General features: G+C 46.3%; 1 protein-coding gene across 1 annotated transcript in view; it reads right to left on the reverse strand.

The window, feature by feature from the left end:
- Window positions 1-313: 313 nt before the first annotated feature.
- Window positions 314-25,707, reverse strand: part of CHDH (choline dehydrogenase) — an 87,993-nt gene continuing 62,599 nt past the window's right edge. The window contains exons 2-8 of the mRNA XM_088831870.1: window positions 22,457-23,215; window positions 21,658-21,809; window positions 20,587-20,716; window positions 19,562-19,696; window positions 3,446-3,588; window positions 2,863-2,965; window positions 314-2,113 (exon numbers count right to left, since the gene is read on the reverse strand). Of these exons, the coding sequence (XP_088687996.1) occupies window positions 1,695-2,113; window positions 2,863-2,965; window positions 3,446-3,588; window positions 19,562-19,696; window positions 20,587-20,716; window positions 21,658-21,809; window positions 22,457-23,159 (1,785 nt within the window). The 5' untranslated portion in view covers window positions 23,160-23,215 and the 3' untranslated portion in view covers window positions 314-1,694. The remainder of the gene's footprint in view (window positions 2,114-2,862; window positions 2,966-3,445; window positions 3,589-19,561; window positions 19,697-20,586; window positions 20,717-21,657; window positions 21,810-22,456; window positions 23,216-25,707) is intronic.

The following is a 25,707-nucleotide window of genomic DNA, read 5'->3' on the forward strand; positions in this document are numbered from 1 at the left end:
ACACACACTAGCCTATCAGCTGCTGTCTCAGAGGCCGAAGGCACCAGAGAACGCAGGTCTGAATGGCCACGTCACCTGCCACGCCCACCCCAGATAAGGTCAGTTCAGTCGCAGGCCGGGAGGTGTCACTTTGTGGCCCTCAGAGTGGGGGGTCGGCACCCACCCTCCTGCTGTCCTTCACCCCTGCCCGCGGCTCCCAGACCCAGAGGAGGCCTGTGGGTAGGTGGGGGCCTCTCTAGGAGACAGACATCTCTTGACAGACACAGAATTTCCTCTCTTGACCCTCCACTGGAACAGAAAATAAAGACACAGATAAGATCAAATAAGATTTTACTCAAACATTTTTAAAGGCAGGTCAGTGTCATGGCTTTCTTCTTTCTACCTTTCTAGAAATCTTTCTCAACCATGGGGCCTCCAAGGCACTTCAACCCCCTGTGATCTGGGGTAAAGCCTGGAATGTTCCATCTTCCTTCCCTCTGGTTCTGGGTCCAGTGGGGCAGGTTTCCAAATGGGAGTTCCCTTCCTTCTTGCCAGACAGGGGCTTCTGGATATAGTAAGAAAAATCAATCCAAAACGCATCCACATGTTCATTACCTTGTAACAACAGTCTGGATAATGCATCTCGGTTCAAAAGTAAGTTATGGGGTTGCTTTATTGAATTAGAAGAAGTTTAAAGATCAGAGATCGGTTTTAAATGTTACTTTGTTTTCCCCCCAAGCTCAAATCTTCACCAATTCATTTGTCTTTAAATCAATTGCATTTTTTTCAGGGTGAGGTTCAGAGCTCTACTTGACTACTTTATCTGTCAGCCTGGCTCCCGCCTGGTCTGTTGCTGGGGACATCTGGAGAATGAGAATTAGCCAGCCGTGGCTGCTGCTCAGTCCCCGTCTCCCCAGGCTTTGCACAGAGCAGGCTGGGGTACAGGTCTGCTCTGGGTTTCTAGGTTTCCTGGCAACCGGAAGATCTTTAAAAATGCTAAATCCTAAAACCCATGGTAGTAAAGAGGCCCTGCAGACTCCTGAGTCCTGAAGCAAGGTCCAGAATTCTGGCCTCAGGCTGATGGTGTTAGTAAGAACAAGAGCATCGTCGAGGTGGGCTACAGGCCCCTTGGAGGGACCCAGCTGAACACCAGTTCCTGTCTCCCTCTGAGGGTGAAGTCAGGAAGCAGCAGAGAAAGCAGCAGCCTGTTTCTTCCAGCAGGCAGCTTTCCCTCTGCCCAGGCATGTTGGAGCTTGTCACACATCCCAGCTGAGCTCCAGGCTCCCTCATCTCCAGGCCTCCCGTGCAGCTTTCAGCCGGACAGGGAGGATGCCCCGGGCTCTGTGAAAGCTCCCTGCTCCTGGACCAGCTTGCCTCCAGACAGAGCCTGGGAAGGCCCCACCCGGGCCCTGGAAGGTGGCAAGACCCTGGACTGGAAAGCACAGAGGAGCACGAGACAAGGCCCTGTCAGGAGTTGCCCATTCTCCACCAGCCTCCTGTCCCCTTTGCTGTCCTGCCAGGAAGCAGGGAGAAGGGGCCCCAGAAGGTCTGTGAGGACATGCTGGTAAGAAAGAAGCCAGTTCACTAACAAGTACTGGTCTCATTTCTTAGGAGATTATCCAAGTCTCGGCCACTGGACTATAACATTCTAGACAGGTTCAGGAAAGTTCATGTGGAGCAAGGGCTGTGCCGGGCCTTCGCGGGCAGGGCCGACCTCAGCGCTGGGTGGCCAGGGTCCTGGGCTTGTAGACCGGGACATCCTTGTCCCAGAGCACCGGCCGCCCTTGGATGATGTCGGCTGCCTTCTCTGCAATCATGATGGTGGGGGCGTTCAGGTTGCCACTGACCACGCTGGGCATGATGGAGGCGTCAACCACCCTGAGGTTTTCCACCCCAAGCACCCTGGTCTGGGGGTCCACCACTGCAGTGGGGTCGGAGGGCTGGCCCATCTTGCAAGTGCACGAGGGGTGGTAGGCGCTGTCTGCCTTCGCCCGCACGAAGGCGTCTATCTCTGCATCCGACTGGACGTGGCTTCCTGGCTGGAGCTCCTTCCCCCGGAATGGTGCCAGGGCTTTCTGTGCAAAAATCTCTCGGGTCAGCCTCACACAGAGACGGAAGTCTTTAATGTCAGTTTCTGTTGAGAAGAAACAGGTGAGACATTTCCTCTTACCATGCTGGCCCTGCTGGAAGATTCTCCACTTAGACTCAAGAAGTTACCCAAGGGGACACAGTTCAAGGACGTGGAGGTCTGAGCCACCGGGCTGCCTGTCACCTACCCAGTGGCAGTGACAGCATAACGTAGTGGAGTTCCATGAAGCCCAGACAGCATCCTAGACAGACACAGCCTGGCCCAGAGGACCTTCATGTAAATCAGGGATTTGAATTTTCTCATCTGCAAAATGGAGATAAGACTGCACACCCTGCCTCTGCCACAGCGTGGCTGTGTGTGCCCTGTGAGCATCCTTGGGCCAAACCTGCCTGGTAGGGGCGGCATTTTGGCTGTGCGTATACAGACAGGTCCAGAAATGTAATTTGCTTTTAGAAGATGCTCCCAGGAACAGTAGGAAAAATGCTCTGTGAGCTATCTAGACACAGCCAGAGCTCTGAGTGTCTCTTGGTAGGATCTTCTGAAAGCAAATCTGTGTCGGGTGCCATCCTGGGGCCACTTTCGGTGACTCGGGGCACTAAAGTGCATCCCGTGCCGGTTTGCAGCCCAGGATAAGGGGGTGGATGGAGGAAAGAATGTGACTGTGGCTCAAAAAGTGGGCTCCGGGGCTAAGGTTCCGGGGCAAATATGAACCCCACAAAGGCATTCATTCACTCAGTCTATCAGTGACCCAACAAGCTCAGGTCTGGGCAAAGCAAAGGTGGCTGGGGAATTACCTGTTGACAGGTAGTTGGGCTGGATCACAGGGTGGTCGTGAGGGTTGGCACTCCTCAGTTTGAGCCAGCCCACACTCGTGCCCCGCATGGTCCCCACATGCACCTGCAAGAGCCCAGAGGAAGCAGTGACCCCGGTCAACCCCCAACGTAGTCATTTAGAGATGCCCTGGTTTCCTGTGGGGTGGGACCAGACATCCAAAGTCAATTAAGAGCACATGCATTTTGGCATCTACCTGCATCTTAATCTCTCCCCTGTCCCCCTCCCCCCAACAAGGCATCAAGCCACCTCAGTCGATCGCTCTTGCTTCCTGGCTTTATACCTGATTGTTCGAAATGTTCAGGGTTGGCACTGCCTGGGCAGAGCTGGCCTCTCTGTCCGTTTCTAGTGCTCAGCACCCAGAGCCGGTGGCCCAGGCTGGGTGCGGGTCAGCCTTGCTGTGCACCATGCAGCCTGGCTCCCTCTACCTCTGACTCCCCACCCGCCTTCTCTCCCCTCAGACACTGAGCAGCTGGAGGGCAGGGCACAGACTTCAGGGCCCCCCACCCCTAAGGCCTTGCTGTGATGGGGAGACCACCTGCCTACCTGGTAAGCCTCCTGCTGCGGGGGGACCCGCCCATGGTCGATCACCTGGGACGGCAGGAAGTGGAACTGGATGTCCGGATGGGGGACCCCAGGCTGGCTCCGGATGAACCCGCCCGTTTCCAGATGGGCCGTGGCTCCATACCCTGAGGATCAGAAGATGATGATGAGGCAGAAGAGGAGTCCTGGAGTGGCAGGTGGGTCAGACTCCTCTCTCATGGGGCATTCCTCCTCCTCTTCCGGGCCCGTGTTCCAGTACCTGGACCCACGTCCTCAACTTTCCCCTTTCCCCCAGGAGGGCCCACCCAGCACCATGGCTTTCAGTATCAGCTCCATGCCAAGAGGCTTCAGCTTTGCCCCCCTCCCGACTCTACCACTGCCAACGCAACTGTGGGACTCGATGTCACATGGGTGCCCCAAGCCTACCCCAGCCCCCACCCCCAACTACACTACTCTGCTGTCACTGCAAGTCAAAAGTCAGAAAACACTCTTCCCCATCACCCCCACCGACCTGTTAAACAGTCTCCATCTTCGGCTCCAAAATCAACTTCAATCCACCTTCTCGGCACTACCACCCACTCCCCAACCTCCATCCAAGCCCACATCACCTAAGTGGTGGTGGCTGGTGCCCAGCCTCCCTCTGTGCCTCCTGCAGCCCGCCCATCACACACAGACCATGATCAAGGTCAAGTCCCTCCTCCATCCAGTCTCCCACTGTTGCAGGAAAGGGGAAGCCCTTCCGAGGCCCAATAGTAGGCTCCTATCTAACTCCTGGAAGGGAATCGTCAGAGGAGACACACGGACTGATGGAGCAAAAATCTTTATTGGGAAGGACCACGCCTCCCAACCCCGGCCGGAGCGCAGCAGGGTAAGGGAACCCAGGAGAACTGCTCTGCCACGCAGCTCGCAGTCTCAGGTTTTCTGGGAACAGGGCTAGTTTCGGGGTTGTCTCTGGCCAATCATTTTGCCTGGCCCATAGTCTGACTCTGGGTCCCTCCTGGTGGCGTCTGCATCTCTCAACCGAGATGCTGAAGGATTGAAGGATTCACTCAACCAGAGTGCAGGTTCTGAGAGGCTGGTCTTCTCCTCCCTCTTTTGGCCCCTCTCCTGAATCCTCCTGGTTGTTTTTCAGTGGCAGCCCATGCTCCTGATTGAGACCTCCTGTTCTGAGACGACTGAGGCAGGTGGTCATCATGTGCCTGGCCAAGGCAGGTGGTTTCGGTCTCAGGCTCTAGAAGGGGTCCCCCTTCCTGCAATGATTGACTGGTAGGATCTCTTCTTTTTTACGACTGACATCCTGACCATCAGGGATCAGCTTGCCTGCTGATGGACCGGACCCAGCAGCCGGCACTGGGACCCTTTAAATGCCTCTGGTCTCCTCCTGATATGGACGACTGGCCAGAGCTTCCTGACCAGGTAAGGAATGAGAGACTGCGCTGGCCTGTTTTCCCTCCTCTTTCCTCCTATCCTACTCTTCTGTTCTGGTCCTAGATGCAGGAGTCTAGTGGAAGAGCCTAATCACCTCCTGTGGGCAGGGACCTTGAGTTATCTGGTTTCTGGTAAGGCTGAGTTCCCATCCTCCCTTCCTGTAAGCAAGCCCAGGGAGAAAGTCCCGCCACATCTGAGTGTCTGCAGGTGGCAGGGGGCGTCTGAGGCCACCCCTTAGTTCCTGTGGGTCAGAACTCAAACTGGAAGTTCTGCATCTCTGCAGAAGGTTTTCTGAGAACCTTCAATCTTGTATTTAAGGGACTGTCTGATTAGGACAGCCGTGCCTATTTTATGTTATGTGTTGTGATCTGTGATGGCCATTCTGCCTTCTGAAATAGAAAATTCTGGTTCTGTTCCATTGCAGGACCCTTTTGGGAGAATTTGTCTTGACTGGAAAGGTTTTAGCTATGAGCCTGTGATTAAGAGAAGGATATTTTATTATAACAGTGTGTGGCCAGAATATTCTTTAGATTCCAGAGAAAACCTGCTTAGGTGAAACTCTTGAAAATTCCAAAACTGGTTCTTTTTGCATATACAGTTAGAAGAGGCAAGCTTGATACAATGTATTTTAGAATTCTGACCCTGAGGTAACAATTCCTTCCAGGAGAACTTGGTTTTCTCACCCTGTGCCTTAACAGAGCCTGAGGGCCCTGGTCCTATTTTATCTAGATCATCTCTGATTCTTGAGATAGATGGGGGTGGGTGGGAACCTTTCTAAATATACTTACTCCAAATATTATTCATAAATTAGTGAGTTTTATAATACCCAATTCATGATTAAGTTTAGAAAATGAACCTGTGAGATCTCTGGTTGTGTGTGTATATATGTATATATCTCCTTACCTTTGGATGGTATTATCAAAATTAATTCATCTATGAGCTCTACTTGTCTTAAGAAAATCAAATTTTCAAAACTACAGAAAGGAATTGGCAAGAATTAATTTCAGGTTCATGTGAACTGGGAAACAGTATTAGATTAATATCTGGTTTTAAACTTTGTTAATTTAAATAGATATGACTTTAGAGTCATCAAGTTATATAACTGGTATTAAACCAAGGTATGGAGAAGGAAATGGCAACCCACTCCAGTATTCTTGCCTGGAGAATCCCAGGGACAGAGGAGCCTGGTGGGCTGCCATCTATGGGGTTGCACAGAGTCGGACACAACTGAAGCGACTTAGCAGCAGCAAACCAAGGTATAAATAAAGATATTATAAGATCTTATTATATCTATTACAAATTTGTCAGCAAGGAAAATAACATGATATGATGAAATTTTATAAGTGAGTTAAATGCAAGTGAGATAAGAGCTTTTGGATGAATGTCTTAGGAGTAATTATATTGTAGGAATGTCTACTTAAGGATAATCTCTCTAGATATTTGAAAATTTGCTTGAAATTTAGAGTTATTCTAAATTAAGTGATGGATGGACATTTATTGACTAGCTAAGCCAACCCCAAATAAGACACTGAGACATCCATTATTAACCTTAATAAACAGAGAAACTAAAGGTATTTAGGATGATTAATGAATATATTTGGTGTCATCCTGACATGTTCTCTGTAAGAAAGCAAATGTTTTTCGGAATTATCACTAGCATTTATGTTCACTGATCTACAGAATCCTAATGTAAAAGATAATTCATAATTGCTTACCTCTTAGTTTTCACTAGAAATTATGGTTTTAAAGAGTTCAGCACTCTAAATGTGTAATTAAAGCTAATAGAAATAATAAAAGAAGCATTTCAGTATACGGTAGGAAAAGAGGATGTGTATTGTCAATGAAGAAGGCATGAGGAATGGAATTGCATTTTATTAAAGGAAAAAGTAACTCTTACAGCTGGTTGTTTCTCAGTGAAGAATAAAATGGAGGACAGGCTAATATGGATACAGAAAGTAATGGAGGGTTTGTGGATCATCAGGATTGGCCAGGTTTAACGTTATTTTTGTTGTTAAAAGTAGGTTGGTACAAGACTGGTTTTCTCTATTAAGAGGACAAAGTTTCCTTGGAATGCTGCTTTTGATAACAGATTGTGTGAGTTTTTGTGCCTTTGCATGCTAAGTTGCTTCAGTTGTGTCCAACACTTTGCGACCCCGTGGACTGTAGCTCCCCAGACTCCTCTGTGCATGGGGTGCTCCAGGAAAGAATACTGGAGTGGGCTGCCGTTTCCTTCTCCAAGGGGATCTTTCCAGGAATCAAACCTGTATCTCACATACGTCCTGCATTGGCAGGTGAGTTCTTTACCACTAGCACCCCCTGGTAAGGGATCTGTATTTGCTTTTTTCCCCCTTGTATTTATTTTTACATTTTTAATTGGAGGATAATTGCTTTACAGTGCCTTGCTGGTTTCTGCTGTTCCACAAAGTGAATCAGCTATATGGACACATATAGCCCCTCCCTCCCAACCCTCTGGGTCACCACAAAGCACTGAGCTGAGCCCCCTGTGTGATACAGCTGCTCCCCACCGCCAGCTGTTGTACACGTGGCAGTGCAGATACGTCACTGCTCCTCTCTCTGCCCCACCCCCTCATCCACTCACCGTGTATTTGCTTTCGAGATCTCTCGTAACTTTGGTTAAGGGGTATTATCTCAGAGTGATGTATGATCTTATTTGACCCAGTGTTTTGAAACCTTTTGACAAACTTTCCAAATATCAAAATTTAAAGTCTATCTGAAACATTACTAGATTTTAATATGTGTTTTCAAAAAAAAAAATAAAACCTTCCCCTCAAATTACTGCTGTAATTATGACTTACAGCAGTTTGCTAAATTATACCTTTGTCTCTTGGACTGCAAGGAGATCCAACCAGTCCATTCTAAAGGAGATCAATCCTGGGTGTTCATTGGAAGGACTGATGCTAAAGCTGAAACTCCAATAGTTTGGCCACCTCATGCGAAGAGTTGACTCACTGGAAAAGCCTCTGATGCTGGGAGGGATTGGGGGCAGGAGGAGAAGGGGACAACAGAGGATGAGATGGCTGGATGGCATCACCGACTCGATGGACATGAGTTTGAGTGAACTCCGGGAGTTGGTGATGGACAGGAGGCCTGGTATGCTGTGATTCATGGGGTCGCAAAGAGTCGGACACGACTGAGTGACTGAATTGAACTGAACTGAAGCAGAACTGAATGAAACACTTCTTTCTCTGTACCTAATTCCTCTAGAGATTGGAAACTCTTAGGTTCCCAGCATCTTTATCAGATAAATTAGGAAGGCCACCTCCTAATTGGTGCAGGAATCTCAAAGTATTTTTACGGACCTCAAAAAGGGAAGAATTCACCTAAATCTGTGATTAGGCCATGGTGTGGCTTTCCTAGCCTAGGGAGGCTATCTTAATCAATTAAGCAGACTTAATTTTAAATCAAGATATCTTGATTTGGCTATATGTGATAAAATTGAGGGTAATTTTAGAGAGAAAGATTTCTGTGGATATCAAATTCTAATGTTATTTATTGAGGTCTGTGTTCACTAAGACTCACTTCTCAGATAGTTTCTTGCTGTTATGTTAATTGTTGCAAAGTTTAATTATTAAAAGGAAACACTAAGTTTCTTTCTCAAGCTTAATTTTTAGTAATCTGTTTTTGGATGAAGATTGGACACTCCGTGATCTGCAACAGGAAGTTAACACCAGGTACGGTCATTTAAACTAAAAGGCTCCCTTATGTTGGGGACAGTGACACCATACTAGTGTTGACCAACCTAGTAACACTAGGAAAGTAGGCTGGGTGCCTTGTGGACGATGCCAATGTATAATTTCCCTAAAAGGTAAGGGCTGGTATAGAACAGACAGACAAAGTCAGATGAACTGAGATAGGCTGGGCTGCACCTAATGGAAGTTCTTAAATTTTTACTTATGACCTTACTAACACTGATAGCTATATTGTTTATGTTGCCTGTTTTACAAAATTGTTTTCCTACATTACCAAATGTGTGACTGAACCTCTGATAAGGTGATGACAGACAGTTCCATATAAGGTCAGTGACAGTAATACTGTAACTCCAGATATGGGAAGAAGCATATTAGCATCATCCCTCCTAGCTTTAATCTGACTCAAGGGTATTTTACCACAAATCACATCCCTCATTCAACTAAAGTTTTCTACCAAAAAAGGCCTAACAGAACTATATTTTCTCTCATTCCTCACTACCCTCACCATAGCATATCTGTATTTAGCCACCACAAGTCACCTCTATAATAAATACAACACCAATAAGCAATAACAATTACTAATCGAGAACCATAACTATACAACAGTGCAATTCCTATAGCCTCCTCACTAAAAACTCCAGACTCACCTCTATCATAAATCACTCAGTCCCCTAGTCTGTTAAACTTAAGTACAATCTCTACTTTCTCACCTTTTAAAACATAAAATGCCACTGAAAACTCTATCATCAACCCTGAAAGAAATATACCTAAAACAGTCTCTAATATTAGAGACTCAAACTGCAGGATACTGCTCAGTAGCTGTCATATAACCAAACACAACCAACATCCCCCCAAATAAATAAAAAATACTGTTAAATCCAAAAATGAGCCACCAAAATTCAACACAATCCCACAGCCACCACCCACAGTCATCCCAAATCCACCATAAATAGGTGGAGGTTTTGAAGAAAACCTCACAAAACAAATTACAAAAATAGAACTTAAATACAATATGTTATCATTATTCTCACATGGACTCAAACCATGGCCAATGACATGAAAAATCATCATTGTTATTCAACTATAAGAACACTAATCACCATCATCTGAAAATCACACCCATTAATACAAATTATTAACAATGCATTTATTGCTCTTCCAGCCCCATCAAACATTTCATCATGAGGAAATTTCAGTTCCTACTGGGCATTTGTTCAGCATTACACATATTAACAGGCTTATTTCTAGCAATACATTACACGTCAAACACAATACCCACTTTCTCATCATTAACACTGACCTAGTTAATGTTAGTTGGAGAATGCAATGGCAACCCACTCCAGTGTTCTTGTCTGGAGAATCCCAGGGACGGGGGACCCTGGTGGGCTGCCGTCTGTGGGGTCACAGAATCGGACACGACTGAAGCGACTTAGCAGCAGTTAATGTTAGTTAGCCAACACATCGACTACAGGTGAGTTATCTTACATCTACATGGAAGTGCAGCCTCCATATTTTTATTTGCCTGTTTCTTCATGTAGGATGAGGGTTCTACTATGGATCCTATACTTTTTTAGAAACTGTACTTTGTTAGAATCACCTTACTATTTACAGTCATAGCCACAACATTTACAGGCTATGTCTGACCTTGAGAACAAAATTGTTCTGAGGGGCAATAGTTATTACTAACCTTCTCGCAGCAATCCCATATATCAGCGTAAGTCTCGTTGAAAGCATCTGAGCTGGCTTTTCAGAAGATAAAGTGACTCTTAGACAGTTCTTCACATTCAGTTTTATTCTCCCATTCATTACTGCAGCACTCACAGCTGTCCACTTACTACCTTCACGACACAGAACTAAAAACCCCACAGGAATCTCATCTGACACAAAATCCCCCTTCACCCCCTACTATACAATCAAAGACATCTTAAGTGCCTTACTAGGAGTTCCAGTGCTACTAATGTTGGTGCCTGACCTACTAGGAGACCCCGATAACTACACGCCCTATCAAGCCAGAGGTGTACTTAGTATTTGCATCACAGTCCTGCTCTCAATCCCCAGTAAACTAGCAGGGGTACGGGCCCTAATCCTTTCAGTCTTAGTTCTAGTGCTCTTCCCAATGCTCCATACATCTAAAGAACAAAGCGTAACATTTCAACCTCTCAGCCAAAGCCTATTTTTGAGTACTAGCAGCAGACCTCTTAACACTAACATGAATTCTAGAACAACCCATAGAACACCCCTTCATTATTGTCAGACAACTAGCATCTATTTTATATTTCAATTCTAGTACTAATGGCAATAACTAACATCACTGAAAAATAATTTCCTAAAACGAGTAGTCTTTGTAGTGTATCTATTACCCTGGTCCTATAAACCAGCCAAGGAGAATAACACATCTCTCCAGGAAGAGGTTCCAGCTCCACCATCAGCACCCAAAGCTGAAATTCTATGTACAGTATACCCTGATATTTCATTATGGGACATTTACAACATTATTAAGTACCTGTGAGTATTAAAATAACCTCTCTTTACCATAAACTATGCATATATGCATTATGACATGAATATGTACATACATCCTGTATCATACATAATGTATATACGTCTTATAACATGCATTACTATCCCATGTTTATAAGCATGTACATTATCTTATTGACAGTACGTAGCACATATTGCTAATCATATGTAGCACATGAAATCAAATCAATTTCAGTCAACATGAACATCATATCCAATAGATTGCAAGCTTAATCAGCAAGCTGTGTGAAACCACCAGTCTGCTTGGCAGGCATCCCTCTTCTCTCTCCAGGCCCATGACTTGTGGGGGTTTCTACTAATGAACTTTATCAGACATCTCACCTCACTTCAAGACCATCTGACCTAAAACTGCCCACCTCTTTCCACTTAAATAAGACATCTCGATGGACTAACCAGCACATACTCACATATAACTGTGATTTCAATTTTTTAAGGGATGCTGTGACTCAGTTGTGGCCTTAAACAGTCAAAGAAATTGTAGCTGGACTTTAATTGAATAGTATTTACCAACATGATCAATCACAAAGTGTCATTCAGTCAATGAGTTCAGGACATAAGGAAATTAGACACACACCACATGTACACGTGCTGAACAAGTACATGACCTAACAATCCCCCTTAACCACCCCCACACTAAATCCCATGCTCTAAGTAACCCTGCCAAAACAAGGCAAAAACAAATAAATACATAGAATTAACTGTCTACTCAATAAACATGAGTAATTTAATGCTCAAAATTAGATAGGCCTAGAAAATAAACCACAATCATACCAATAAACTACCTAGATGTTTGCCATCTATATAGAAAGACATTTCCCTAGATCTATTGATCATTTTCATGAAAATTTTAACAACAAATCCAACAGAAACCACATAAAACAACTATATATATGTTATTTCATTATGTAAAAACAGCTTGTTAATGTAGCTTAAAATCTAAAGCAAGGCACTGAAAATGCCCGCATGAATTTGCCAACTCCATGAACACATAGGTTTGGTTCCAGACTTTCTCTTAACTTTTAATAAAATTATACATGCAAGCATCTGTGCCCCAGTAAGAATCTAAATCACCAAGATTAAAGGGAGCAGGCATTAAGCGCTAATATTAGTAGCTCATAACTTAGACTTGCTTAACCACACCCCTACAGGAAACAGTAGTGATAAAAAGTAAGCCATAAACAAAAGTACAACTAAGTTATATTAAGTAAGGTTGGTAAATTCCATACCAGCCACTTCAGTCATATAGTTAACTCAAATTAACAGTGATATAAAGTTAAATTTTAACTAAGCCATAAAAAGTCATAACTAAAAATAAAAACAGACTATAAAGGTGACTTTAGTATTTCCTGACTACACAATGGGATTAGATACTCTATGCTTAGTTCTAAACTGGAATAATTACAGGATGAAATTATTCACTACAGTACTACTAGCAACAGCTTAGAACGCAGAGGACTTGGTGGAGCTTCACACCCCTCTAGAGGAGCCTGTTCTATAATTGATAAACCTCAGCAACCCTTGCTAATTAAGCCTATATACCACCCTCTTCAGCAAACTCTAAAAAGGAATAAAACTAAGCCTAATTATCATACATAAAAATGTTAGATCAAGATGTAACCTATAGGGTGGGAAGATATAAGCTACATTTTCTATTTCTCCATTACACAAAAAAGTTTTAATGAAAACTTAAAAGCCAAAGGATTTAGTAGTAAATTAAGAAGAGAGTACTTAACTGAGTAAGGCCATGAAGCATGAACATACCGCCCATCACTCTCCTTAAGTGTTATAAGAACTTCCTATAATCTATTAGCAAATACTAATAACAAGAGAGGAGACAAGATGTAACAAGGGAAGCATACTGGAAAGTGTGCTTAGATAAATCAAAGCATAGCTCAAATAAAGCACCTAGTTCATACCTAGGAGATTTCATAATTTATGACTATGTTGAACTAAATCTAGCCCAACACCCATTCTCCGTATCTACTAATGTAAGGAGACTAAATGTTGAAGGAGTGTTCTTTTTACAGTATAGGACATAGAAATTTGAAATATCCTCTGGTGCTGTAGAAAGTACGAGATGGGAATGATGAAAGAAGAGTTACAGGAACAGAAAGTGAAGGTTACCCTTTGCACCTCTGCATAAGGATTTAACTAGCAAACATTTAACAAAGAGAAGTGAAATAGCCTGAAACCAGATGAGCTACTTATTAACAGTTTACTAGAACAAACTCAACCTTAAAAATTACAAAACTCAACTCAACATTAAATTATTATTTAGCCACTGATTTGGGCTAAATTATTTACTGCTGCTAACACACTGTTAATCCAAGGAAATGCACTGTTAATCCACAGGCATGCACTCAAGGAAAGGTTTTAAAAAGTCAAAGGAACTCGGCAAACACAAACTCTGCCTGTTTAGCAAAAACATCACCTCTAGCCTAACTAGTATGAGAGGCACTGTGACAACTGTTAAACAGCCACAGTTTCCTGACCATGCAAAGGTAGTATAATCTTTGTTTTCTACATAAGAACTTGAATGAACAGCCACTCGAGGGTTTTACTATCTCTTAGTGAAACTGACCTTCCCATGAGGAGGCAGGAATAACAGAATAAGATCCTGTGGAGCTTGCTTAATTAACCCCCCAAAACCTAACTAAACCATCAAGGGCTAACAAAATTTTATATGGATTGGTAATTTTGATTAGAGTGACCCCAGAAAACAAACAAAAACAATCTTCTGAGCGATTACAGTCTAGACTTACCAGTCAAAACATTATCACTTACTGATCAAAAAAATTCATCAATGGAACACGTTACCCTAGGGATAACAGCACAGTCCTGTTCTAGAGTTCATACCAACCCCAGGATTCACAACCTTGATACTGGCTCAGGACACTCCAGTGGTGTAAGGGCTCTAAAAGGTGAAAAGTCCTAAGTGATCTGAGTTCAGACTGGTTGATATCTATCCTGTATATATTTATTCAAGTATGAAAGCACAGAGAAATAAAGGCCCACTTTAAAAAGGACCTTAAAACCAATTAATGTATAATCCTAATCAACACATAAAAAATACTACCTGAAACCAGGGTTTGTTAAGGTGGCAGGGCTTAACTGCATAAAATTTAAACTTTTATAACTAGAAGTTCAAATCCTCTAACAAAATGTTTATAATTAGTATCTTAATACTTATTATCCCTGTTCCTCTAGCTGTAACATTCCTAACATTAAATGGATGAAATTTTTTAGGTTATATGTAACTTCAAAGAGGGCCAAATACTGTAGGACCAGGTGGCCTATTACAGGCCTCTGCTGGTGCAGTCAAATTATTTACTAAAGAACCACAACAAGCAGCTACATCCGGAATTTCCACATTTAACACTGCACCAATCCTTGTCCTGACCATATGAATTCTCCAACCCATACCTTACCCCCTTATTAATATATATCTAGGAGTATTATTTGTGTTCACAATTAATAATATCAAGCCTGGCTATATGCTGTATACTCCATTTTATCATCTGATGGGGTTCCAACTCTAAATATGCATTAATCAGAGAAACCCTATGAGCAGAAGCACAATTTCATAAGAAGTAACACTAGCAATTATTCTTTTATCAGTCCTCTTAAGAAATGAGTCTTTTACCCCCTCTCAACCTTCATCACAACACAAAAGTATCTATGAAAAAATTTCCCATCATGACTCTCAGCTGTAATATGATTTCTTTCCACTCTTACAGAAACTAACCAAGCCTCATTCGACTTAATAGGAAAATCTGAACTTATATCAGGCTTCAATGTAGAATATTCAGCAGGCCCATTTGCCACATTTTTCTTAGCAAAATACACCAACATTATCATCAACAATATGAAACATTTTCTCAACAATCCTATTTCTGGTATTGTTCCATAACCCCTACTTACCAGAATTGTACACAACCAACTTTATTACCAAAACACTTATTCCGTTCCGTTCCATCGCTCAGTCGTGTCCGACTCTATGCAACCCCGTGGACTGTAGCCTACCAGGCTTCTCCATCCATGGGATTCTCCAGGCAAGAATACTGGAGTGGGTTACCGTTTTCTTCTCCAGGGGATCTTCCCGACCCAGGGATCGAACCCGGGTCTCCCGCATTGGAGGCAGAAGCTTTAACCTCTGAGCCACCAGGGAAGCCTTATTTCCTATGAATTCAAGCATCCTGCCCTCGATTCCAATATGATCAACTAATCGATTTACTCTGGAAAAACTTCCTACCGTCAACACTAGCCCTATGCATAGGATACGTCTCAGTACTTATTATAACATCAAGCATCACAAATGTAAGATATATGTCTGAAAAGAGTTACTTTGATAGAGTACATAATAGAGGTTTAAACCATCTTATTCCTAGAATCATAGGAATTGAACCTACCCTTCAAAATTCAAAATTCTCTGTGTTAACATATTATATTCTAGAGTAAGGTGAGCTATCAGGCCTGCCCATACCCTGAAAGTGTTGGTTTATATCCTTCCTGTACTAATAAAATCCCATCATCTTTATCATTATCCTAACAACCATTATCTCAGGAAGCATAACTGTAATAACCAGCTCCCACTGACTACTTAGCTGAATTGATTTTGAAGTAAATATACTAGCCATTATTCCCACTATAATAAAAAAAAGTAACCCACGAGCTATAGAAGCATCCACTAAATGTTTTCTAACCCAAGTTACTATATCAGTATTTCTTATAATAGCCGATATCACTAACCTGTTTTACTGTGATTAATGAACTATTATAAGAATCTTCACTCCCACAGTATCTACAGTAAAAACAAAAGCTCTAACCATAAAACTAGGACGATCTCTTAGAGAGTTTGGGACTGACATGTACACTCTGCTATATTTAAAATGGATAACCAACAAGAACCTACGTTCATTCTGCACCATTCACAGGAGCCAGGGAACAGAAGCAACCGACATGCCCGCTGATGGAGTAACGGACAAGGAGACTGCGGTGTGTATATACGGCCAGTGAAGTGGCATCAACCCTAACCCTATATGTTACAGCAACACTTACGTATTCACACTATGCATTTACAGCTCAGTCACCACCACACTATCACACACACAAATCAAAATACCCATTATTACAGCCTCCATTCTCATCACACCATTATCAAAAGGTATTCCACCACTATCAGGATTTACGCCAAAATGCATAATCGTTCAAGAAGTAACAAGAAAATAACAGTATTATTTTACCCTTACTAATAGCTATCACAGTTATTCAACCCGTGCTTCTAACAACTCACATATTCTACAGCACTAACTATATTTCCCTCCATAAATAATATAAGGCTAAAAATGAAATGACAGCTTGATTTTATAAAACAACTTCCCTACCAACAGTAATCATATTAGCCACAATAATCTTACCTCTTATACCAATCATTTCAGTAATGGACTAGGAATTGAAGTGACACAAGCCAAGAGCCTTCAAAGCCCTAAGCAAGTATAATCTACTTAATTCCTGCTCAATGAAGACTGCAAGACTCTATCCTACATCAGTTGAATGCAAATCAAACACTTTAATTAAGCTAAATCCTCACTGGATTGGTGGGATTAATTTCCCACAAAACTTTCAGTTAACAAGTAAATACCCTAGTCAACTGGCTGCAATCTACTTCTCCCTATTTCTCCTGCCTCCAGGAAAGAAAAAAAAAAAGGCAGGAGAAGCGCCAACAGAATTGAAGCTGTATTCTTTGAATCTGCAATTGGGTAAGCAAAATTCACCACAGGACTAGGCAAAAAGAGGACTCCACCCCTTCTTTAGATATACAGTCTAATGCTTACTCAGCCATTTTATCTTGTATTCATAAATCACTGACTATTCTTAATTGGCCATAAAAATACTGGTAAGTTGTACTTACTGTTTGGTGCTTGGGACTTGTTAATTTGTGCTGCATTAGGCCAACCTGGAACACTGCTTGGAGATGATCAGATTTACAACGCAGTTTTAACAGCCCAGACATCTGTAATAATTTTCTTTATAGTTATGTGTATTGTAATTGGAGGCTTTGGGAACTAACTAGTGCCACTAATGACTGGGGTACCTGATAGCCTTTCCCTGTCTAGATAATATAAGCTTCCAATTACTTCCACCCTGCTTCCTACTTCTACTTGCGTCATCATCAATAATTGAAGCCGATGCTGGTACAGGCTCAACTTTATATCCACCCTTAGCCTGAAACGTGGTTCACACTGGAGCTTCAGTAGACCTACCATCTTGTCCCTACATCTAGCGGGTATTTCCTCAATTTAGGTAGTTTTAATTTTACTACCATCATAAATATAAAACCACCCACTATATTCCCCCATTACTTTGCATGACCAGTTTTAATTGTAGCTATATTGTTGCTTTGGTTATTGTTTAGTCACTAAGTCACGTCCGACTCTCTGCAATCGTGCACCAGGCTTCCCTGTCCTTCACTATGTCCCGTGCTCAAACTTATGTCCACTGAGTTGGGGATGCTATCCAACCATCTCATTGCTGCTATTAGCATTACTTGTATTAGCAGCTGGGATTACCATGCTATTAACAGACCAAACCCTAAACACAATTTTTTTTTCACTAGGCAGGAGGGGGTGATCCAGTCTTATATCAACACCTATTCTGATTCTTTGGACACCTTGAAGTTTATATTCTGATTTTACCTGCATTTGGAATAATCTTGCATATTGTAACATATTATTCAGGAAAGAAGAGCCTTTGGGATAGATGGGTATAGCATGAGCCATAATACCACTTGGATCCTTAGGAGTCATTGTATGAGCTCACCGTATCTTCCAGCAGTATAGATGCTGACACCCAAGTATGTTTTACATCAGCCACTATAATTATTGCTGTTCCCACAGGAGTAAAAGTATGTAGCTGACTAGCAACCGTTCATGGAAGTAATATCAAATGATATCCTGCAATAATAATGAGCCCTAGGCTTCATTTTTCTTTTTACAATAGGTGGATTACCAGGTGTTGTCCTAGCTAACTCATCACTACACACTGTCCTTCACGATACATATCACGTAGTTGTATACTTCCATATATATTATCTGTAGCAGCAGTTATTTGCTATTATGGGAGATTTTGTATATTGAGTCTCACTGTTCTCAGGATATACACTCAACAGGAAGCAAAACTTTCCTTTGTAATGATATTTGTAGGGGTAAATATAACCTTCTTCCCACAGCATTTCCTAGGTCTACCTGGAATACCATGATGACATTCTGACAACTCAGATATATACAGAACGCCAAATACTAACAGCAGTAATTTCAGTAATTTTCATAATTTCAGAGGCATTCACATAAAATGAGAAGTCTCAACAGCAGAGTTAACATGCCTCCTGGGAGAATGTGGGAGGAGCCAAAAGAGGGAGGAGTCGATCAACCTCCCGGAATCTTTCCTGCTGGAATCCACTCTGGCTGAGAGATGTGAAGTCACCAGGAAGAACCACGAGGCAGATTATCAGCCAAGCGAGACGACCAGCCAGAGACAACCCAGAAACGAGCTCCTTACCTTAACACCTGAGATTGTGAGCCATGCAGCAGGGCAGCTCTCCTGGGTTCCCTTCCCTGGCTGCTCTTCAACCCAGGGGCCCCTTCCCAATAAAGTCTTCTGCTGTGTCAGCCTGCTTGCCTCTTCAGACACTCATTTCCGAGAGTGCACTCTGGGGCCTTGGAAGGCCCTTCAGCGCCCGCACCGCCGCCTCCACACAGTGCTGCAGCCTCCCTGGCCAACAGATTTGTTTTTCAAATGCACCAGAGGCCTGCCCGCAGGGCCTCTGCGTGTACTCTTTCTGACTAACAGGCCCCGCGTCACCAGTCTCTACTGTAACATCCTGATTACTCCTTCCCTGCACTTAAAGCTTAGCGTGTTTACTTAGTTTCGGTCCATTGTATCCACTAGAGCGTAAACTCCCTAAGAAAACCTTCCTTACTAGCACTTCTCACCAGGTAGCTCAGAACAGAGGGGTGTGAGGACTGCGTGCTGAGCGAATGAGTAAGATTTCAGCTAGGAACCAAATGGAAAATGCTGAGAGATGGAAGCTGATTCTGTAGCCCAGCATCAAGTGCCCTTTCTCCTGGCCCCTGGGCCCCAACTGTGTCCAGAACAACTCCATCCCCGTCCATTCGTCAGGAGGAGCAGCACCCAGCCCTTGCAGAGACTCACCTTGGGCAAGTCCTGTGTGTGGTGTCTGGTTCTCACACCAGCCTTCCATGCAGGAACTGTGTATCCCCGTTTTGCAGATGGGAAAACTGAGGCCCACAGAGCTGACATGAATGGCACAGTTCCGCTTTGAACCAGAAACCCGGAGCCACAGCCTGTGCTAGGTACCTCAAGAAGGAGGCTGTGCTGTCCACAGACCATCTCTCCCAAAGTCTTGGGTGAGCACACCCACCTGTGAACTTCCAGAGCCACTCCAGGCCAATCCAGGCCTTCCTCAGGGGCTTCTGTGCAGAGTGGAGGGTGATGGGCCGGGTGCATGCCTGCTGGATATATATCTCCAGGTGGTCTTGGAGGTTCTGGCCAACTCCTGAAACCAGAGGGAATGGTTAGGAAAACGTCTCCCAGAGCGGCTTGCTTGGCTGGCCTCACAACATCCCCCTGGTTTTGAAAACTCTCTTCCTTCATCCACTTATCTGCCAAGCCAGCTCCTGCTCATTCCCAGTAACCTCATTCCTACACTCCCAGCGGCGTCTGGCCCTCCTGGATGCTGCCAGAGCTGCCTGCCCCTGCCCCTCACTTCCAGGGCACCACCTATAACCACATAGTTGCCTGCCTGCTAAGCAGTCCTCCCCCAGGCCTGTAGCTGGCACTGCTCAGTGAGCTGCCCCTGGCTGGGGAAGGAGGGAAGTGTCATGCTGAGCCCATCCAAGCTCAAGGGGACACTGGGCAGTTCACTGCCATGGACCAGCACTTTCACAGGCCCCTTACAATAAAGCCTCCAGCCCCCTGGGAGCTTGGGTAGTAAGAGAGGGCAAGAGGGACTGGGCCAGGCCCCCAAAAACATCAGAAATAGAAGAAATATTAGGCCTGGGAGAACCATCTTAACACGAAAAGCATGTCAGGATGGCCGGTGAGTCTTGAGGACGGAAAACACAAAGGCCTGGACCCTCTCCCCAAAGGGCCGCCCTGCTGACCCACCTGAGCCTGGCCCCGTGGGCTTTTTCAGCAGATGCTCCCTGCTAGAGGGGCTTCGCTGCTGAGAGGGGCAGGATGGCCGGGGACGGGAGGAAGACTTGAGGGTTCCCTGGGGGGATGTTCCAGTGAGAATGGAGGGGGGGGCTTCAGACTCGTGGAAAGAATATGACAGCTCTGAGGAGCCCGGACTCCTGTCCCCTCCCCACTCCGTGCTAGGAAAATATAATAAGCAGTTTTATTTAGCAGAGACACCTCTGGGGCGCAGCGGGGAAGGGGGCTCACCAGGAAGGTGGCACACCACCGGGATGCCCAGTTTCCTGAGGTCGTCTGCATCGCCCACGCCCGACAGCATGAGCAGCTGCGGAGAGTTGACGGCACCTCCACTCAGAATCACCTCCTTGCTGGCATAAGCCTGGAAGAGGCATGGGGCCACGCAGGTCACGCTTCCCTTCCAGGAGAGCCCGTCAGCACCCTGAGAACATGGCCTTGGCATGACTACCTAGGGATCCCGCTCAAGGCCCAGGGGGAGGAAGCGGCGCCTCTAGGGGAAGGGCAGGTACAGGTACAGGGTGCAGGGTGGGTGTGAGCATAAATATTCTGATATTTTCTGCCACAGCCAGAAAGTAATGATCCTGAAATAAGGACTGTAGTGCTTAAATGAGATAAAGGAAGCAAGCATTCAAACAAGCAGTTTAAAATAAAGCCTGTGGTGAGCCAGATCTTCACATGGGATGCAGGACAATCCTTACACGTTGCTAAGTGGAAAACAGCACAATGCAGAGATACGGAATGTGATCACAGATACGGTTTTCACCTGAGCTGAAAGTTGCTCACTCATGTGCGACGCTTTGTGACCCCATGGACTGTACCCCGCCAGGCTCCTCTGTCCATGGGATTTCCAGGCCAAGAATACTGGAGTGGGTTGCCTTTACTACTCTTGGGGATCTTCCTGACCCAGGGATCGGACTTGGGTCTCCTGCATTGCAGGCAGATTCTTTACCATCTGAGCCACCAGGGAAGCCCAATAGGGTTTTTAAAGCCTCTAACATAAACCTATCAATTTCTGGACAAGTGTGGAAGGCAGTACCATACTGAGGTTCAGGAGGGTGCTCATGCTAGAACATCACCAGCCGGTGGCCAGACTGGGGCTCCCTCCCTTCTCCCGGGCCACTGCCTCCTGCCAGGCCTGGGGACAGTCTTTCAGGCTGCTGCTACCAGCCGCTCACTCCTTATCACCATGTTGAAGGAGACAAGAATATGACTCCTGCCCACCCACACTGACTGTGACCTCGGGGTCACTGCCCACTCCCTCCGGCCGCGTAAGCTGCTCAGGCCTGGTGGTAATTCACTCACCCTGTGGCTCTCGCCATTTTTTATGTACTCCACACCCACTGCACGGGTACCTTCAAACAGGACCCTGCTCACAAACGTCTGGGTCTCAGCTGTGAGGTTGGGGCGGCTCAGTGCTGGGTGCAGGTACGCGCAGGCCGTGCTCCAGCGCTTGCCTGCAGGACAGAGCAAGGAGATCAGTCAAGCCCACGCCTGTTCCCTGGGTACCTGTCACACAGGAGAAGGTAGGTAAGGACAGAAGTAAGAGGGAGTTCGCCCTTCCCCGACTCTGCGAGCTCTATCTTCAAAGGAAGACTGAGCCCCAGATGCCCTGTGCAACTGAAATCCACATCGACCTGGGGCCCCTGGATGCAGGTGGGCAGAGATCCCTCATCCTTGAGAGGATGACAGAGGCCAGGAGGGGCTATGATGAGAGCCCTGGGTCCAACCTGGCTGTGCCTCCGCCCTGCTGCCAGCAAGGCCGGTCACTGCTCTGTGCCTCAGTATACCCATGTGTAAGGCTCTGAAACCTGAGGCTACGTGGCTGATGAGCTCTCCATTACCCACATCAAATGGGACCAGAGGATGCCCAAGGTGTCGCCACCTCCGGGTCACTTCTCACTGGCTTTGGGTGCTATCCTGTGGGCCCTCGCCAGTGCAATCTGTCACATCCTCTCCACCTCAAACCAGCCCCAGCCTGTCCACACCTACGGACCATGACCAGGGCTGGGGCGGGGGCTGGAGGGATGGGGCTGTGATAGAACAGCTTTTCGTTTTTAGAGGAGGACCCTGGGAGACAGGGCATCAGGAGCCTCGCGCCTACCTTCGTGGATGGTCATGTCCATCCAGCCGAAGCCCTCCTGCTGGAAGCCGTTCATGTCCTCGGTGAGGGGGTAGCCGGCCTGCTGCGCCGCCTCCAGGAAGGCGCGGTGCAGCGGGTGACCGCTCTTGCCGCGGGACACGCGCAGGGGCCCGTCGCCGCCGCGGTACCTGCCGGCGCCCAGCTCGTGCGCCTGCGCCCTGCGGAAGTAGGGCAGGCAGTGCGCGTAGCCCCAGCCCGCTGCGCCCTGGCGCTGCCAGCGCTCGTAGTCCTCGGCGTGCCCGCGCACGTAGACCATGGCGTTGAGCGACGACGAGCCGCCCCAGACGCGGCCCCGCGGCCAGTACAGCACGCGGCCGTCCAGGCCCGCCTGCGGCTCGGTGTGGTAGCACCAGTTGTACGTGTCGTCGCACAGGTTGGCCACGAGGGCCGCGGGCATGTGGATCTTCCACCGGAGCCGCTTGCTCCCCGCGTACACGTCCTTGGGCCCGGCCTCCAGCAGCAGCACGCGCTGCTCCGGGTCCTCCGTGAGCCGGCCGGCCAGCACGCAGCCGGCGGAGCCCGCACCCACCACCACGTGGCTGTAGTCGCCGCGGCCCCGGGGGCGCTTGCCGGCCAGGGCGCGGAGGCCCCGGGGGCCCTGTGACCCCAGGGCTCCCCATGGGCCCAGGCGTCCTCCCCACCAGCCTCGCAGGACGCACCACATGCTTCCAGCCCAAGTTCTCTTACTTCCACCGAGGGAAATGTGATGATTCACTTGCCCTAAAAATAGAGAAAGAAGGTTTGCAAAGTTTAACTCAGCACGCGCGGTACAGAATCGGTGCCCGCCCGGCGCTGGGTGCGGCAGGCCTGGGGGCACGTTCCTGGGAAACCAGGAGGAGCGAACACTAGCAGGAATATCAGTCCTGCAGGATCAGTGCCCGAAGCGACAAGCCCACGGCTGGGGGCACGGGAGGCTCCTCCCCAAACCTGTGGGGCGTGGGTGGGTGGTCCCCAGAAAGGCTTCCCTGTGACATCTGTCCATGAACCTGGAGGCAGGGGCAGGACTCTACCTGCTGGAAAGCAGGGGCTTGAGGGCCTTCCATGTTTGCCCTGACTCCTCATCCATTCGAAACATGGAGAAGGTTGCTGAGCCCCTACCACATGCCAGGCACCATGTGGTCCTCTCTAGGAATACCCAGAGAACAAGACATCTGCCCTCAAAACTGATGGTCTGGGACCAGGGAGACAGACAAGACTCATATAAATAGCCAAATTAAGGTCAAGGTGAGAGGCTAGAGACTATAAAGCTTATAGCCTTTGACCTGAGGGCACCAGAGTGCAGGAGAAGGGTTTGCAGCAGGGGCTGGGGTCAGAGCCACAATTTTCAAAGATCACTCTGTCCAGTGCAGAGTTTTAACAAACGTCAGTCATTTCTGGAGGGTCCTTTCCCAACAATGTTCATATCGATTCCAGCATGCTCAATGCACACCGGGAGAAGAGCCACGATATCCATCAGGACCTGCGCTGACACAGGACCTCTGAGAAGCTCAGGCATGAGTGCCACGAAGCTCAGGCACACAAGGCCTGCCCAAGACTGAGGCTGCAATCAGAGAACTGAGAAACCTCAAGAAAACCCTGATACATTCCCTCCACCTCTTCTACAATCCTGTACCAAGTCGCCAGCAGCCTATTGCAGGAAGCAGGCTAAGAAGAGAAAGATTACAAATGCCCCACCCCGACTCCATTCCTGCAAGCACAGGAGAGAGACCAGCAGGGCCTCCTAAAAACTAAATCTGAAGCAGGAATTCTGAGAACCTTCCAGCATTCCAGGCCTCATGCTAGCACAAGGCAGCAGCGGCCCACTGCTCAACTCCCAACTGGGCTGACTTCAACACTCCACACTAATGACCTGATAGAATAAAAAGCATGCCCTTTCCTAGGTATAGACACTGTCCACCCTCCAGTCCCTATTATCCTGTTACACACAAGGTCATGCGTGCATAAGAAAGGTCATGCATACTCATTATAAAGAGAAAAGTAGTGAACAGAACCAGATCCAGGGGGTGACCCATCCAGATGTTAGAACTATCAAAGACTTCAGAGTAACAGAGTTTAAAGTTTTGAAAGATTTAGTTGAAAAGGTGGACATGTTGAACAGATAGGCAATTTCAGCAAAAAGTTAACAATAAAAAAAGGTACAACTACTACAAATAATAAAAAAAAAAATTACCAGAGATAAATAATTTGACTGGAAATGGCAGAGAAACAAATAAAAGAAACTGAACATCAGGTTAGCAAAAATCGTCCAATGGAAATACAAACAGAAGAGTGAAAGAGAGCCAGAACAGAACAGCTGAGAGCTATGGGACGAGCCCAAACTATCTAAAGTATACACAGCTGGAGTCCGAGGAGGAGGAGAGGGGTAAAGGGAGAGAGAGGAGGCCTGGAGAGGAAGGCGAGAGACGGGGAGGGAGGAGGAGAGGGCGCATAGGGGAGAAAAGATGGCTGAAGAGATAATGCTTAGACATCCCCAAAATTAATACTAGAAAAGAGCATCACAGATTCAAGGAGCTTAGACCATCCCAAGCAAGATTAAGAGAATGAGAAACACACCCACGGTATAGTCAAACTGCTGAAATCCCAGAAGATCATCAGAGGAGCCATCCCCCTGCAAAAACACATGTACAGAGGAATCAATTTAAGAGTGCCTGCCACTTCGCACGGAGAAGGCAATGGCAAGCCACTCCAGTACTCTTGCCTAGAAAATCCCATAGATGGAGGAGCCTGGTAGGCTGCAGTCTGTGGGGTCGCTAAGGGTCAGACGCGACTGACTGACCTCACTTTCACTTTTCACTTTCACACATTGGAGAAGGAAATGGCAGCCCACTCCAGTGTTCTTGCCTGGAGAATCCCAGAGACGGGGGAGCCTGTTGGGCTTCCGTCTATGGGGTCACACAGAGTCGGACACGACTGAAGTGACTTAGCAGCAGCAGCAGCAGCCACTTCGCATCGGAACACATACAGCCCAGTGGGAGGAGAGCCTGCGGGAGAATGGATACACGCATATGGATGGCTGAGCCCCTTCACTGCTCACCTGACACTGTCACATCAATAATCAGCTATACCCCAATACGAAATAAAGAGTTTAAAAAAATGAAACTCAGATATGATCTTTTGGATGTTTTATACCACCCTGTTGAAAATCACTGAGTTAAATACATTAGTGTCATAGCATTTAAAAAAAAAGAAACATACAATCCAGGATCAGATCA

Source organism: Moschus berezovskii, chromosome 24 (assembly GCF_049115385.1).
Source record: "Moschus berezovskii isolate FMDL1 chromosome 24, NW_MosBer_1.0, whole genome shotgun sequence".
In the NCBI taxonomy this organism is placed as follows: Eukaryota; Metazoa; Chordata; class Mammalia; order Artiodactyla; family Moschidae; genus Moschus; species Moschus berezovskii.